The following is an 18,414-nucleotide window of genomic DNA, read 5'->3' as shown; positions in this document are numbered from 1 at the left end:
TGATGACAGCACATTCTTGAAAATTGTAGGTCAAATAACCCATGTTTGCTGTTGCAGAACTGTTTCACAACAACAGGACTTGCTGCTGACCCATAAGGTTTAATCTGTTTATTGTCTCATGCTGTTTTTCCTGTGATCGAATCTTCCTCTTTAGTATTTTCTCAAACATGGACCGCAACTGCTGTATAATCACCCAAACCATCTGCATTGAAAAATTGGGAATCCTGACTCCAACATTTTGCAATTTGTTAGTTGAGGGCAGATGTGCAGCATGTACCTGCAATGCTCTGGCATTATTATGGTGCACACCTTACCTCTTGTGGAAGATGAGCTCCTATACCCAAGAGCATACATTGATTCTGCAGGCAGCCAGCCAATAACCCACGTAAGGCTGCAGTCATTTACTAGTATCCAGGACGTGAGGCAACAAGCTCTTCTCTGAAAATCTGCATGTAATTTTATAAGGAAGGGGAATTGCCTAGGGATTTGTGACTTGACCAAGCAAGTCACTGGAATTAACAAAGGATTTCCTCCCATTGCAGATGTTTTACTGCAACTCCTTAGTTACTTGAATTCCAGGAAAGACCTTTGAAGAAAAGAAGGTTACACCTTTTCACTTGGTGTGTTACCAATTTTCACACTCAGTGGGACCCGGTGTTTTACTTCATGTTTGACTGAACTTCATTTTCACTTGGTGACAGTGGAGTGGAAGAGCCACCTATTAACAGGAAAGGAGCCAAATAGTGGCTCTGTATTTGTCTATAATACTTTAGCCAAATAGTGCTGCTCCGGTTAAAACCCTGGATGCTGAGTTTGAGTGTATTTAACTTTTAAGTTACATATATCACATATTTCAGACTAAATCTCAGCACCCACATTCAGTTTGTTGTTTTTTATGTGGTCAGCCTGATTAAATAATACTTGAAGCTGCTTTCTAAGTCCTCCTGATGCCAAACGGAGCCCATGTGAGAATGTCCAAGATTTATATCAAGTCAGAAGATGGCGTGTATCCCTTCTCACAATGAAGCCTTTGCCAAAGCCAAAGAGAGGATTTCCAGAGGTGAGAATGTTTCTGACACGGTGCTTTGAAGATGTAACATTTTGGCAAACTTGCAGGCAATGAATTTAGCTTATTACAAACACTGGAAAGTCCCAACGATAAACTTAACTGCAACCATCAACCGGTCATAGCAGATGGCTGCCCCTCTCTGAGTCTGGCTCTGCTCCCACTTAAAGGGAGTTCTTCCTCCTCACTGTGACCAACTGCTTACTCATTGGGCTAAATCACTGGGCTTCTTCTTCTGGTATTGTAAGGCCTTTACCTTATAATATGAAGGTAAAGATCCTACAATTGAGATGACTCTTTTGTGAACTGGTGATGACATTTACCTAGCTGAATATCCATCTACATACACAGAATTTATGTTTATCTGCCTGTATATTCAGTCTCATTTGTTGCACGATGAGCTTAACAGCTGTGGACTGTTGCAGTTATCGCCTCTCTATCCTTGACGCATTATAACCTTGTGACACAATCCAGTCTTGCATCCAAAGTTTGAGACTGCTTTAAGTTTGTTCTCCTGGATAAAAGAAAACTATTTTTTTAAAGACAAATTTCTTCTTGCTGGAATCTGATTGTGAGGTTACACCTCTCACATTATACAACATTTTTTCAAACAAGACTAGACATAGAGAAAAGACAGTCAGTCAGTGGTTATTGAAAATTGAAAAGTCTGACAGATATGAATAAATCTGAACAAAAAACTTTAACCTTCACCATCTCAGTTTAAACAGTTAAAAAACATATAAAAGACATAAAGTAGAATTAAATCATTTTTATTTTCAGCTCTCCAGTGATTTTTCTATAGATACACACATTTTTGGATTAGTTTGCAACTGAGTGTGAGGTCACTTGACAGCTATCCTCTGTTTGGCCTCCTTGAGGAGAAGAGCAAACTGTCCTACACCTCCCAGCATGGCCGATACACTCGTCCCACCATGCACCTCATGGTGTCCCTCCTGTGGATGGGGATGGTCAGGTCCTGTCCAACATCTTTGTGCTCGACGACCTGGTTGTTTTCGTCGACTCTCCGCTTGTAGAGGGGTAGCCCGTTGTGCAGCACCCGCAGGTCCCTCCACAGGTTTGCATCAGCGGCGATGACGATTACCTTCGGAGCTCTGGATTTGGTCATGGAGGACAGCTCTGCATCGCCTAGGCTGTTTTCCGTGGCCTCATCGTTCAGCAGGGAGGTAAAAGCATCCTGCTCCAAGGAGCCGTCTTCAGCCTTGGCCGTGGGTAATGCCACTGTCAGAGCGTAGCACTTGAAAAAGAGCGCTACAGCAAAGATGATGGACAGGCGCGACTGCCTCATGGTGAAGATCTTCCAAAAGGTGTACGGTGTTGGCTCGGGTGGATGAGTGTCTTTCCTGAAGCCTTGCCTTGCTGTCTGGCTTGCAAATCATACCACTGGGCTTTTATACCATTTTGGACACACTGAATTGGCCACGTTGCATAGTTTGCCATCACAACTTCTCCTGTTGGATTCCGGAAATCAGTCACAAGCATTAAAAGACAGTTGTGTGGAACTCTTGCAGTGTTGGAGTATGTTTTTTCATTAAAAAATTAATTAAAATCTCCAATGTAGTGGTGTATATTAGACACGTAACAATGAAACAGCAGGAATTCTTTGAACAGGTGACACATAAGAAAAACTAATCCAAAATTACTGCCCTTTAAAACAACAAGGATGGATTACCCACCCGTTAAGCTCCTGTGCTCTCAGATACTTGATGTTCTCTCATGGCATTGTCACAGTGCTGTTCAATAAGAGATTTAACCTTGGATTAGTGCAGATAAGACAACCGAATGATTCTGAAGTGTTTGTGTCTTCGTGGCAGCAGCTCTTTGTTGGCGAAAGAAGAAAAAAAGTTAGTTTTTTTGGAGAATATACAAGACATCTGCTCCAAAGGCCCAGAGGTGGAAGCTCAATTGCCATGTGATTATAACCCAGCCTAATTATGGTTTCCAGATGGGTGCTGCAGGAAAGCTGTGCACCTGAACCTGCATAAGATGTGAAATTAATTAATGTAATTTATGCTGGTGGCATTTGAGTGAGATCAAACCTGGTGAGAAATTAACAAAGTTTTAATTTGTTGTGTCATCTACAGTTGTACAATTAAGCTAAGGTCCTCAGAGCAAATGCTGTTTATGTATATATTTGGTTTTTCTATCAAAAATTGGTGAAATTCGAGGATTTGTTATGTCGGGACAGCATCGAAAGTCATGTTAACGATATATGATTGCGATTAGAAAATAACTGAAGAACAATAAAGAAAAAAAATGGAAAAAACTGAATAAAACTAAAAGTTTAAATGACTCCTTGGCTTTAAAATCCAAAGAGCATTTGGTACGGATCAAATAATCTTGTATTCAGATGGAGATGGGAGATAGATTTTTAAGCTACCAGTTTCCTGGCACTGTACTATAGGTACGATTCTGACTGACATCTAATTACAGGTAGAAAAAGGATGTCTGCTTTTAAATAATCAAAAGATGTCTTCCAGACACAGGACTGGTTAGCGAACTGTTCAACTCTAGCCTTTACCAGAACACATTTGATATTTTACTGACATCAGTTGGCTAGACACATACTTTCATGTCTTTTTTTAAAAAGTACACTTATTTTAGTATTGGTAATGGGCAGCGGGGCGATTCAGATGGGAAGTGCTGTGAGCCATTTCTTACTGAAAACCATGCCTGTGGTTTTGAAAAAGTCTGACATCTGAGAATTATCTACACCCTGTTTTTATTGCCATGTGAACGGCCTTAGAGGTTTACTGGAGACAGACAGTTTACCTTATCTTACATTCCTAGATGACTGATATTCATATATTTAACTGATGGGATGGGTGGAGCTCTTCCTATGCCGTTGGCTTTAACGGTACAAATGGGCCTATCACTATTTTTAAATGAAAACCACATGGATCTGTAAGACAGAGGTGTTTTAGGAATACAGAACATAATAGCTGTGTTATCCCTAAAGATAATACTTTTCTGCTAACACTTCAAATCCACAAGGTCAACCTGTCAGTAAGAGGAGTATTTAATAATAAAAGTCGTATAATCTCACCTTTAACATACTCAGAATAGTTTCCAATTTATGCATGCTCACCTTAACTGCAGACACATTGTGGATTTATCATGTAGTGGCTACAGAAGTGTTAGAAAACACTTATCTAATTCATCTTCTGGAAAAACAGTGTATTGTATGTATGTATAACAAAGATTTTTGGTGTTTGAGGAATATAGTGCCCTGATCCTGGGGTTCTCATGTTGAGTTTTGGATTTGTGTTTATTATTTTTGAGTCTTTTATTCCTGTTTTATATGATCATTCTTTTGTTTTGGTTTTATCATTACAGTTCCCCCCAGTGTCTCCCTGTCTGTGTCGTCCCTGCATGCTCATTCTCTCTCTGTTATTACGTTTAAAGTCATGCCTTTTGTGTTATTTATCTTTTATTTTTTGTTATTTTTTGAGTCTCATTTCCAAATCAATTCCCACCTCATTAGATAAACCTTAGTAACAAGTTGGACCCCTTTTGCCTTAAGAACTGTCTTAATTCTTCATGACATAATTCAGCAAGGTGCTGGACATATTCCTCAAAGATTTTGGTCCATATTGACATGATACCATCACACAGTTGCCACAGATTTGTTTCCAGCTGCTCCATGATGTGAATCTCCCACTCCAGCACGTCCCAAAGATTTATTGCATAGAGATTTGGTGACTGGCTCAAATTTCCATTAAAAACTGTTGAACAGGTGTATCTGATAAAGTGTATGGATTCCTTTCTTCTGTTAGCGCTTTATTGGTGCGACTGGTAATGTTCCCTGTTGTGCAATCCTGTTTGTTCATTTTTTATTGTTGTTTTAATTTATTCCCTGGCTCTTATGTTCCTGGACCTCTGTTTTTTTTTCACCTTCTGGCCTTTAATGTTTGCTATTTTGTATCAGCCACAGTAAAAACACTCTTTTTTCTTCTGGCATCCAGCATTTGTGTCCTCTCAATGCCACTAAGATGCCCCAGTGGTACATTCTTTCAAGCCAAGACAAGTAGCACTACTTGGTTAAGTTCAAGGAAAGATTGTGGCCAAGGCAAACAAATGTTGCTCGTGTTACTGTTTAGGCAGTTATCCATTTAATTACCGTACAGTGGGTAGCCAAAAAGAACCAAAAAAATCATAAAAAAATAATTTAAGATGATCAAATTTGAGGTTTTATAAGCAATTAAATCTCTGCAACTGCTAAGTTGGAGAAAGGAAACACTAGCTGCTGGATGGAGATATAACGTTAATCCTGCTCCCTTGTGTTCACATTACACAACCAAATACTCTCACCATCATTTGCTCAGATGGTTTGTCTGCACTAACTATAATGCACATTTAGTCAGAATGACTGCATGCATACATGTAAAGTGAACGAGAAAGGACACAGGTTTGCTCTGGGCCATGTGAACTGACGCATCATAAATTTGGAAATATAAAAGCAGGGCCTGGAATAAATAACAAAAGCTCTGCGTGTGTGTGTGTGTGTGTGTGTGTGTGTGTGTGTGTGTGTGTTTTGAGTCATGAATTTTGCTTTAGGTCAGACATTCCCAGGATAACACTGTACCTCCTCTCTCCAGTAAACAACTGTAGATTACACTGGATCATGTGAATGTTGCATCATGTCCCACTAACCACCCAAACCACACATCTGCCTGGATAACAGTAATAATACTTGCTGATCGCTAGCAACATGTCATCAAACGAGCACCTACTTTTCTTCTTTTAGCTAATATGTTCCAACTGAAATTACTTAAAAATAGAACGGTTTTGCTTAACACGAAAGTACTTCAATAAATGCCAGTTTTGTGGCTTTTTCAGGCAACTCCGATTTCATGAAAACCTGCACGGACTGCATTTGGCATTTGTGTGGTTAATTATCATCAGCTGAGTGGCTCCAGTTCAGCGGTGGGAGGCATTTTTCCTCAGAAGGCGAGATTGACTATTATACAGAGAGCAAAGCGCTACACACTGAAAAACCAAATAGAAACACACAAAGTTGAAATAGAACATGGATCACTTTTAAGTAAGTCGGGAACTTTGCATCTGTCAGTCTGCTGTGCAATCAACCTAAATGGTTAACACATTTATATAATTCATGACTGCAGCAGTGAACATGACCGGAAGTCATGAACATAAATTAAATCAGTCTCTGCTCTGCTCTGTGTACCTGAGCTGGACACCCCTGAATCACTTTAGCCTAATATTTATTTAGGCTAAATATGCTCATTAAGTATATTGTGATTTTTTTTTTTCTGGGATCAGTTTACGATCAGCCCAGTTCCAACACTTTTATTCTGAAAGCTAACCAGTTAGCACAGAGCCTCCCTGCCTCATCTTTCCCCATCAGGAGGCTCATCGGGTTGCTGTTGTTGGACTCATCCATGAGTTTGACAGACTAGCGGGATTTATGTTCCAGCAGATGTGTCCGTCCGTGTGCACATTTCCATTTGGATGGAGAAGGATTTTTGCCCACCACAAACATGTTCCCATGCAGTCGTCCAAAATCCCAACTGGGAATGTTGGAAGAAAACAAAAAAGAAAGCCAGGGCACCCAGGTTGCACAGCATACAAAACACCAGGACAGGGCCACAGTGTCATGAACCGAGGTTTTCACGAGGCTGGACCCAAAAGAAGACTCAATTAACTTACTGAGAACTATTGACAAAACTTTATTTACAGAATGAAGGAGATCAAAACGAAGGCAAACAAGAGCCGGTGGAAATGGGGACGGCCACGGGGAAGGCTGTCCGCTGAGGTCACGATTCGAACCGCAGGTGTGCTGCAACAGAGGGAAAAGCGATTACTGGCAGGTAAGGGAGCAGATGACCAGAGTGAATATTATGGAGGTGCTGTTGGCTTACGTGCAGGTCCAGACTGAAGAGCTTTGGGGAGGGTTTCTGTGGAAGAATCCAGAGAGAGGAAATCTGCAGTGCAAGAGGGGAAGAATGGCTTGCCAAGAGCGTCGGAGCAGGCAGGAGGACAAGCAGGTGAAGCAACAGGATGATGGTTTTCCTAGTAGGAGCAGATCACAGAGGTATAACAAAGGAGCCAGCGCTGGAGAGAGAGAGTTATCACAGGCGATGCGTCTAAGACGGGATAGTGTGGAGATATGTACACAAGGAAACAGAGTTAAGCACGAAAAGCGGGAGCGCTAAGAGTGGCGTGCAGATGTGGCCCAGCTACCACTGTGGGTGGCAGAATGAACTGGGGACGAGTAGCAGGCAGTGCTGGCTTAAGTAGTCCTCCTGTAATTGACAGCAGATGGAGCTCAGGTGTGATGCAGAGACTCCGCCCGGGCCAGTAGCCAGGGACCCATCCTGACAAATGAAAACCCCTCAGCTGCTCCCACGGATCATGACACACAAGGTAATTAACACACAAAATACCACACACGCACATGAATCCTGGAAATAATGTCAGCTACTTATGTAGTTTAACATCCATGATGAGGCTGTGGACTAGATCCAGCAGTACTGTTGCAAACTGCAGTTTGTCACAGATTTTTTACACCAGATACGCGACAGATTATTTTTATTATGAATTAAATAAAGTTAAGGAGACCTTCTGAAATGTCTAAAAGTGCACTCCTCCATGTCATTTAATACTTTGTTCCTTGTGTTAATAAAATAAGCCAATCATTTTTATTTAAATTCCTGTAAAAGCTGAGTTAGGGAACATTTTCTGTGTTTGCCTTCATGTGGGATGGAGCAGATGTCTGCTCAAGGTGTTTTTGTTCACAGACAGTGCTACACCTCAATGAATAGAAAAAGAAGAAGAAGAAAACGAGAAGGGGGATTTCTAAAAGATGTGATGACCAGCTAAAACATAAGACCTTGGCTCAGAAGTAAAAAAGGGGGCACAAAAAAAGGGCAGTGGACATAACGCCATCTCCCTTAGGCACACAGTGGCGCGGCTCTTTATTATGGGCCAAATGGCGCAGCCTGTAAGTGTTATTCCAGCTAGATAAACACAAGACACAGATCTGACAGTGTTGAATGTATTAACAGGGCAAATTGAATTATGTTGTTGAAATTCCAGGGCGCTTCGCTCTGACAGCCATTTCTGAGGTCTGACCGATTGAAATCTCAGTTTTCGTTTGCTCGCAGACAGGTTAAGGACTTCTGCACCGCAACATGCTCAGAGCACTTCCTTAACGGTGCCCATGTAATTTACAGAAACTGGTGAGGTTGGCTCTCACATCGAGGCAAAAGCTGCTTATATAACAAATATTTAATTACTTTACTGGATGATGGGTCCTTCTACATATTTACCAGCGGATTTTACATAAATATTAGTCTGGATACATTCCTTTCCCTTGCCCTGTTGTTTCATCTTTCCTTTACTTTTTACTTGTTCCCAATTTACCTTTTTATATCAGCACTGTGGGGAAAAATAACCCTTGCAGAGGGGTTGGGGAAATTGTTGAGATAATCCACCTAAAACCATTCAGATTTTTTTGGTAGACCAGCAATAGCAGATGTGTTGTAGTCTTGGGTCACTGCACCTCTTTCTATAGTGTATTTTAACTGATTTATATGCTAATTGGTATGCTAGCCCCTGATTGGAGCACAGGTCCGGTCATATGCCTTAAAATGCAATCCATTATTTATTTAGTTTACCTTTTTTGTTTTTATCTAGAGGAGTCCTGTGTCATGCTTCTCTTAAAAGTTGCTTTTTCTTTAACCTTTTTCCCACCCCACCTCCCTGCACTCTTTCTTTTACAGTGTTTTCATGTGTGCATTGACCAAACCACGTGGACCCAGTTAATTAACACTGCTCATCTTCCCCCTAATGAGCTGAGGTCATAAAATGGTCTATTTCAGTTACAAGCTTATTTAAAAAAAATACAAATACATTTTAAAAAGGTCCTATTCTACACATGTAAAAAGTTTAAATGGCCTTAAAATGAGCGCAGGGTGACTCAGATTCCAGAGAAGTCTATGAGATAATTACCCTCTTGCTCACACTTTTCCTGATGGGTTAATGGCCGTAGCTGCAAGTTTCAGGTATTTTTTAATACAGGATGAGGTTGACTTAAACCGCGTTTTGGCTGTTTGTGGAAGTAAAATACGTCCACGCATGACTCTATTTACGCTCAGCCATTGTTGTGAGTGCACACGCCAAGCGGCTGCGTCACATTTATACAGCCAAGGGCGGAAGAGAAAGTAGTTCCGTCCAATGTAGACAATCCGAACGATATAGTTTCTTTCCACTGTGTTCCTGTTAATGATAAACTACAAATTTACCCTAAATTACTAAAATATCGATATTTTAATATGAGAATCGATTCTAGAACATAAATGACTGGTATCAGAGGAATTGATATTTCAGTATTGATCTGCACATCACTTGCGATTACATAAAAGTCTGTGCAGTCCGTGAATTTGTCTCAGCTTCAGCTACAAATCCAAACTGCATCATCAGCTCGGACTCTGTCTATGCCACCGATATTTAGTAATGAGAGACAGGCTGTTTGTGGGTAGCTCGATCTATGTGCTGTAACTTCACTTTTAGATAGAGACGAGAGAAAAGGACAGAGTAAAATCATATGACTTTATGGTAAGTTCTGAAAAAGCTAAAGGTCGCGCTCCAGAACTTGCTTCATGTTTGTTATAAATGCACCATTAGTCACATCCAACACTTATTTGTCACATTCGGTTACAAAACAGCAAGATTATGGTGGCGAAATGCTCAACCGAGGCTTTACAACACAGCCTCACAGCAGGTGGTGAAACACAACACAACATCTCATCAACTGACTGCTCGGTCTCGTATATACCGTACATGTGGATGTACGCAAACTTAATATTTTCCACTTTTAAAAGCTGGAAAAATAATCCACATCTGGAGGATAGAGGGGTTGGCGGTGCATCCTCAAGTTTAGGTAATTCACCTCACAGATTTTTCACATTTAATTTTATTCACTATCACTAAAATCAGCTTGGTTAGTTGACAAACAGATCATGGTTGGGGTTAAAAGAGAAGGGTTTCCGCTTCATTTAAAGCTCTGATTTCTTGGTTGCTATGGTGATGCATTCCCACTGGAGATTTTCGACATTATACATGCTTATCGACATGGAAGCCATTGGTTACAAAGTCTGACAGTCACGAAAACGTGACGATTCCTGTCTGTAAACACGCACATGTAGCTTTTTGCTTGTCTGTTGCATTGTGGCTGTTTCTGAGACCAGGCTGTCAGTCACAGACGTCACAGTTTGTGCTGTTGTTTCAATAAAAAAACTAGCCTTTTTTTTCATCAGCTTCCATAAAACAGCATTAATGTTTTAATTATTACATCGGGTGTCTGATTATATCTGGCCATAGGCTCCTTTAACTTGAAGTTCTGCTCTCCGATGGATCTCTGAAGGAGATATTTTATTGAATGGGAGGAAGACGATGTCCCTGTGAGTCACCACACCACTGCTGATTGATCCTCTTTAGGGTCGTGAAATAATTGTCCATCTCAGACTGGATTGTATGTGGTTATGTGCAAGACCTTTGAAACCGTAAAACTGTTGTTGCATTTTTCAGATTGTTTAGTAAATGGTTCATTCTTCTTTTTTTTTTTAAATGTTTTAAAAAAGAACACCTTTGGCATGGCGTGAAGGTATACTAAGGATGATAACGATGTCACGCAACATGACTTGAGGAGCCTGAAGATGAAAGCCAACGATCGCTGTTAGTTATTTGAGGCTCATATTGGGAGGGTGTGGGTTGGTCTGGGGGTCAGGATGTGACTGCAGGGGAAGATGAAAGTAACGAGATGAAAGCTGATGTGGTGCCAGGTCTTAGAGTGATTTGGCTAAAGAGAAAAACAGGCCATCACTCTCACGCCTCATCAATGTATCTGCAGAGATGCTGGTAGCCATGGAGATGGTCAGTCAACATGTAATCACAATGTGGTACAAAAATAGCAAGCGCTCTGCTTGCTAGTTAGAGACACAGAGAGAGAGAGAGAAAGCCTTGGAAAAACTTCCTTCTGCAACATGTGTTTTTGAATCACCAACTACATGAATTGGATTTGGGGAATCTGATCCGAGTCCAGCTCGCACTCCCGCCGGCGTGACCACACATGCTGTAAGCCACAACATTAATGACGGGAGGAGGGAGAGTCCTGCTCCAGGCTCCAAGAGTTTTTATCTTCTCACATGCTTTACTTGAAAAGGTCTGAATGCCTCTGCCGTGGGAATAAATACATTTAGTTTGCTTTTGGAGGAATGATGTTCCTGTAGAAGCACAGAAACAAGGATTTCTACTACAAACACTTCACAGCTGCAGTAGTTTTGTTATTTTGTATGTGTACTGTATGTGGGATTTATAACCTGTCTATACAGACTATAGACATTTATAAAATGTGACATAATTATGCCACAGAGAGCGAACAAAAAACTTCTGAGTCTGAATTATTTTCTTTGTTTTCAGAGATTTTAAAAATCCAAATAAGGCCAGATCCCCTTCGGATGATCCTTGGCGGATCAGAAAACTCACTTCATATGTAGAGTACATAGCATCACCTCCTGTCCTTCTCTTCTCTTGTGGGAGAAAAAGGATGTTACAACGTTGACTGATAGTCTCCATCTAGAGGGGTTTCGATATATCCTCAGTGTCAGACTGGAGGACTTTGTCCATTACTTGGTTAAATGGAGGAAAAGAGCAAACTGCTATGTAAACTTGATAGGTTTTGGTCTTTGCGTGGTTATTTCCAGCATCGTTCTCCAACTGTCTGGTTAAAGACCAAAGCATTAATTTCCACCTAAAGTTTAGAATCTGTATTTTGTGTGCTTCTTAATGATGATATTTGAAACTAGACAAAAACTTCAGGACATATTATGTTACATGACCACCAAACCACCACAAGGATTACAACATTCATGCACTCACAAACAATACTTCTGTGGCTGTGGGTACGTGCAAAGGCATCAGTGATTTTGCTGCAGTGTAATTGTCATGATCCTGGGTCTGTCTGAATTTTTGAGTTCAGATTCTGTGTTTCATGTTCGTAGTTTTGTTTATTGATCTTTATGGTTTCTTGAGTATTTCTGGAGACTTCAGTTATTGTTATAATTTAGCTTTAGAGGTGAATTTGTTGCCTCAGTGTTTGCTTTCCCATCCTCTGTGTCATCCCTCCAAATGCGTGTTTGCCCATTTAATTAGAGCACTCACTTCCTGTTTTATTTTGATAGTTACTTGTCCATAGTATCAAAGAAAAATGGGATTCATTGGTAGATAAAGAAAGCAGAAAGGGCTAGTGGGAAGCTAGGCGTATGGCAAAGAGAGAGCGGAAAATCCACAGGAAAAGGCTTACAGCAGGGGTGTCAAACATAAGGCCTGTGGCCAGAATAAGACCGATAAAGACACCACTCCAGCCCACCTGATGGCTTTGGTAAATATGATGGAGGGCATACATTTTGGGACTTTCGACGGTATTTTTAAGTTTTACAGCTTGTACTGCTGATAAAGTCCTCCATCCATCCAGAGCCATCCATACTACATCTAAGTAGTTAAGTAAGTAAATGACAGAAAATTTCCTGTTTTTCAGTGTCTACTGTAGAAATTTCCATTAAAAGAAAAAAAAATATTGAGCAACCAAAATATTGCAGGACAGTCTGTGCCTGACATGGGTGACCAGGTCAAAACGTCAGAGTTCACATGACGGAGGCTTTGGCTACTTTAAGCTATGCCTCGTTCACCTCCAGTCTACTGTTATTAATCGGCTCTTTACTTTTATATAGTGATATTAATCCACTCTCTTTCTTTAAATTCTGTTTAAAGTACATATTCGACTTTTCCTTATCTGTGGTCATTCATTGCATCACCACCACTATGTCCTGCATTAATTATTTTGGTTAACACGGTGACATTTTAACAATCACGAAAGTATATTTTATGCAAGAGCATAAACAAAAAGCAAATTAAAATAGTCACAGAGTGGTAAAGACTGTGTGTTGATTCAGTTTTGAAAAGGCACAACATTATCATTAAATACCTTCAATCTCCGTATTTGATCTTATACCAACTATCCTCTACAGCTTGAGAGGTTATTGCTTCTTGATAAGCCCAATTACTCCTATTTTATTTTTATATCCTTTCCTGCTCTGTTAAAATTACTGCAGTTGCATTCTTAGAGCTCAACATTTTCTGGAACTGCTTCAAATTAAAGCCCCTCCAGAATTTCAGCAGACAGAAAACATTCATTTGTATATAAGGATTTTATTGTGAGTGTCACGGCTGCCGAGGCGAGCCGTGTGGATATAGAAGGAGGACCCAAGATGCAGGCAGTGGATGAGATACCGGTGGTTTATTTACAGAGATGTAGTGGCAAACAAACAGTGGGGCATAACAAACAACTAAAGACACCTAAACTGGGAGAACTAAAATAACAGACCTAGGAGCATATGACAACGGATGATGAATAGCAGAGAGACGCAGACGAGGAACAGGACACCGTGGAACACAGGGTCACAGACTGACACGGAGGAACACAGACGAACCGGCAACAGGCAGGAGAACACACAGGGCTTAAATACACACACCAGTAATCAGGGGATGAGAGACAGGAGGGCAACACAGCTGGGAGGAATCTGGGCTGACGGGACAGGGGAAACGTAAACTGATCACACTCACATATGACACGGACCTTCACAATAAAACAGGAAACTCAGATACATGGAACCAGACAAGACATTGAACTAAACAGACAGATTCACAAACAGATGGGGAGACACCATAGACAGACAGATACAGACGCAGACTCAGAGGCAGATCGAAAATAACACAGAACTTAAACAATCATCATCTAGAAAATGATAACAAACTAAAAGCGCTGGGTCACCGACCCAGGACCATGACAGTACCCCCCCTCAAGGGCTGGCTCCAGACAGCCCAGCAGAAACACAAAAACGGACCAAAACCAAAAACACCCGACCAGGGTGGGCGGAGGGGGCCCAGGACGGAGGGACAGAGTCCAAAAGGCCCAGATGGTCAAGTTCAGGAGGCCGACCATGCGAACGGCAGCGGGGCCGGTCCCGATGCCGGCCACGCAGTAGGCAGCGGCGTGGAAACAGTTCTGGGGGCCGACCGTGCGGACGGCAACAGCGGCGTGGAAACAGTTCTGGGGGCCGACCGTGCGGACGGCAACAGCGGCGTGGAAACAGTTCTGGGGGCCGACCGTGCGGACAGCAACAGTGGCGTGGAAACAAGTCCGGAGGCCGGCCACGTGGAAGGCAGTGGCGGCGTTCAGGGTGGCGGAGATGCCCAACAGGCGGCCAGGCAGATGACCGACGATGTGGCGGTGGTAGTAGGGGACCTGAAGGCTGCGTGGCCCCTGCAGCCCCAGGTGAAGCGGAGGCTGGACCAGACGAGGCGGAAGCTGAAGCGGAGGCTGGACCAGACGAGGCGGAAGCTGCTGATGAGGAGGCTGGACCAGACGAGGCGGACGCTGCTGATGAGGAGGCTGAAGCCGGGCCAGACGAGGATGAAGACAGAGGCTGGACCAGACGACGAGGATGCAGAGGCTGGACCAGGCGAGGATGAAGACACGGAGGCTGGACCAGACGACGAGGATGCAGAGGCTGGACCAGACGACGAGGATGCAGAGGCTGGACCAGACGGCGAGGATGCAGATGCAGAGGCTGGACCAGGCGAGGATGCAGATGCAGAGGCTGGACCAGGCGAGGATGCAGATGCAGAGGCTGGACCAGGCGAGGATGCAGATGCAGAGGCTGGACCAGGCGAGGATGAAGACGCAGAGGCTGGACCAGGCGAGGATGAAGACGCGGAGGCTGGACCAGGCGAGGATGAAGACACGGAGGCTGGACCAGGCGAGGATGAAGACACGGAGGCTGGACCAGGCGAGGATGAAGACACGGCTGGACCAGGTGAAGCGGATGAAGCCGAAGCATGCGCTGGACCAGGCGACGCTGAGGATGCTGAATCCGGACCAGGCGACGGCGTGGAGGATGCAGCAGAGGCCGGGCCAGGCAACGGCGTGGGGGATGCAGACGGAGGCGCTGCAGCAGGTGGCGGCATGGATGAAACTGCTGCTGCAAGCGTGGATGAGGCTGCTGGTGGAGCAGCTGGTGGTTGGACGGGCTCCTCGGGCCCCCCAGCTGACGAGGAAGGAGGCTGGACGGGCTCCTCGGGCCCCCCAGCAAAAACAGTCTCAGAACCAGTGGGCACTGGAGCCCCTGGCACACACAGAACAAAACCAGCAGGTGCGGAGACCTCTGGCAGGAACACAACAGAACCAGCAGGCACACGGGCCTCTGGCAGGGACAGAACAGGACCAGCAGGCACACGGGCCTCTGGCAGGGACAGAACAGGACCAGCAGGCACACGGGCCTCTGGCAAACACATAGCGGCCTGCAGCTGCGCAGAGCATTGACCCTGCTCAGGCAGCGACAGCTCTGTGCAGTCCTCAGCTGGCTTCTTAAACTCCAGGGGTCCAGAGTCTAATGGGGGCTGAAACCCAGCCTCTGGGGAGGCCCTGGAGTGCATCTCAGTCTCAGAACTGGCCAGCCTTTGAGGAATGTTGACATTGTTCTTGGGTTTGTCTCTCTGCTTAGAGTACGGAGTTGTTGAACTGTCCGTTATGGGTTGGACTGACATGGCTTGCTGTACAGGAGGAGTAGGTGAAGGTGATGGCTGAACAGGTAGTGGAGCAACTGACACAGGATGCAGGGCTGGTGACTGCTGAACTGAGGATAAAGCTAATGATTCTTCTGCTAACCGGGCTACTGACTGGGCCATGGATTGTAACAGGGTTTGTAATAAGTCTGGCTGTGACTGTAATTGAGCTATGGATTGTGAGGCTGAATGTGGCGGAGGTGGCGACTGGGCTTCTGGCCGGGCGGCTAACTGAGCTTCTGGCCGGGCGGCTAACTGAGCTTCTGGCCGGGCGGCTAACTGAGCTTCTGGCGATAAACAGTTTTTGTCCAGTGCCGTACAGAACATCACCCCTGAGTAAACGGTCCCACAGTTCAGACCAACAATACTGTCCTGTCCACTCACCACAGCTGGCTGCTCGGAAATCCCCAGGTCCGACTGTGGCGAGGAGCGTCGGCAGCGTGAGCGCCATTTCCCCCTCGAAGGCTGGGTTGACGGGCTGGGCAGAACATCCTCTGTCGGACTGGGCAGTGAAGCATGAGCTGCAGGGTGGGTGGTAGCAGCCGGGGGGTGAAGACGGAGTCCATTCAGAATGAAATTCTGTGCGAGCGGGTGAAGTGAGCTGAGCAGCCAGGGGAGACCAGAAACCAAGCGCTGTAGCCGATTAGCCACGGCTTGGCGAAATTCTCTCCCCTCGTGCTCCAGCCACGCGTTGATTAATTTGTCCACGGAGTAAACAATGTCCTCCCGGAGCTCCTTGGGCGGGTTGAATGCTGCTGGGTCGAATGCTGCTGGGTCCATAGTGGCCGGTTCGTACTGTCACGGCTGCCGAGGCGAGCCGTGTGGATATAGAAGGAGGACCCAAGATGCAGGCAGTGGATGAGATACCGGTGGTTTATTTACAGAGGTGTAGTGGCAAACAAACAGTGGGGCATAACAAACAACTAAAGACACCTAAACTGGGAGAACTAAAATAACAGACCTAGGAGCATATGACAACGGATGATGAATAGCAGAGAGACGCAGACGAGGAACAGGACACCGTGGAACACAGGGTAACAGACTGACACGGAGGAACACAGACGAACCGGCAACAGGCAGGAGAACACACAGGGCTTAAATACACACACCAGTAATCAGGGGATGAGAGACAGGAGGGCAACACAGCTGGGAGGAATCTGGGCTGACGGGACAGGGGAAACGTAAACTGATCACACTCACATATGACACGGACCTTCACAATAAAACAGGAAACTCAGATACATGGAACCAGACAAGACATTGAACTAAACAGACAGATTCACAAACAGATGGGGAGACACCATAGACAGACAGATACAGACGCAGACTCAGAGGCAGATCGAAAATAACACAGAACTTAAACAATCATCATCTAGAAAATGATAACAAACTAAAAGCGCTGGGTCACCGACCCAGGACCATGACAGTGAGGTACTTGGAGCACTTCACAAGATTGTCTGTGGATATGACATTAAAATTAATGAGTTATTCCACAACACCTGAGAATATGTGAGGGAGAGACAGATGGAAGCGGTGGTGCATCTACCATACTGGTACAGAAGAGGAAAACAGCACATCCAGGTAGAGAAGACAGATGTGAGGAAGATTCAGCAGCTGATGAAGATTAGAGATGGAGAGCACCAAGAAGAAATGCAAAAAACTGAAAAGCAATAAATTCTTTAAAGTATGTCTTTCTATAAAAGTACACCCTTTGATGACTTCATCTCTCCATTGCTGCTTTTCTTCCAGTGGAGCACATGTGAAATATGCAGCCATCGTATAGTTGAATAGATATAAACTAACGGGTGGAGGACATCTATTAGTTTGCATGCCATGACGAGGCACAGTTTGACAGTCGAGCATCCATAAAACATTGATTTGCTTTCTGACTGTGCTTCATGCCGAGGGGGTAGACTGCTGCAGACACTCTGGCTGTCTAACAGTGAAAACTCCTCTCGCTGTTTCCCAGCAACACTCTCTGTGGTTTGTTTCTGTGGTTCATATCCACGGTAACAAGCACTGAGCGTTAAATTTGGCAGAGTTTGCATGAATAAATGGTCCATGATTTGATTGCTGACCAAATAACAAAAAATCAAATTGAGGTTTGAGAGGGGCTTTTTTGTTCCAGTGATGGAGTTTCTTGATGTAGAAGCAAATTGCATTCACCTTCAGATCAAAAGGGCTGCAGCATCATGTGAAAATGGGAAACAATGTTCTGCTGTAGGTGGTGGGGAAACAGAGGCCATGCACTTACAAAGCAGTGATGGGAATTTGCTAAAGAATGCGAGAAAAGTAATTAAATGCTTTTTGGGAGTCTGTGGAGCCTCAAGTGGCCATTTCATGAGCTGCCAGAGCAACTGTAGGTACGTGCGCTGCACTGCACCAGGGCTGGCCCAAGGTGTTATGGGGCCCTGAGCAGAATTCACATTATGGCCCCAACCTCTACCTATATACATCACCAATCACCCAACTCAGCATCTCCACCATTACCTCTTTATTGCTTAATAAAGAGGTAATGGTGGACAGTATGTCTTAGACAACCTTACCATGTATTTTACAGTGCTGGAAACTGATAAAATATACCAGCAGAGCACGACTTAAAACAACAAGTTAACTATTTTAATTATTTTGAAATGTGCAAACCTAAATACTATTACCCATTAAATAACAAAATTACAAACTAT

The 18,414-nt window shown here is 43.9% G+C and overlaps 1 protein-coding gene across 1 annotated transcript; it reads right to left on the bottom strand.

The window, feature by feature from the left end:
* Positions 1–1,961: 1,961 nt before the first annotated feature.
* Positions 1,962–2,372, bottom strand: pmchl (pro-melanin-concentrating hormone, like; the record flags this gene model as incomplete). Its single annotated transcript, XM_082538613.1, has 1 exon — positions 1,962–2,372. One exon carries the CDS (start codon positions 2,370–2,372, stop codon positions 1,962–1,964), a length of 411 nt encoding a protein of 136 aa, XP_082394739.1.
* Between the last annotated feature and the right edge of the window lie 16,042 nt (positions 2,373–18,414).

The sequence above is a fragment of the Aulonocara stuartgranti genome (assembly GCF_965226115.1).
Source record: "Aulonocara stuartgranti genome assembly, chromosome: 7".
Lineage (NCBI taxonomy): Eukaryota > Metazoa > Chordata > Actinopteri > Cichliformes > Cichlidae > Aulonocara > Aulonocara stuartgranti.
Note: the sequence above shows the minus strand (reverse complement) of the source record. Positions and strands in the feature narration are given on the sequence as shown.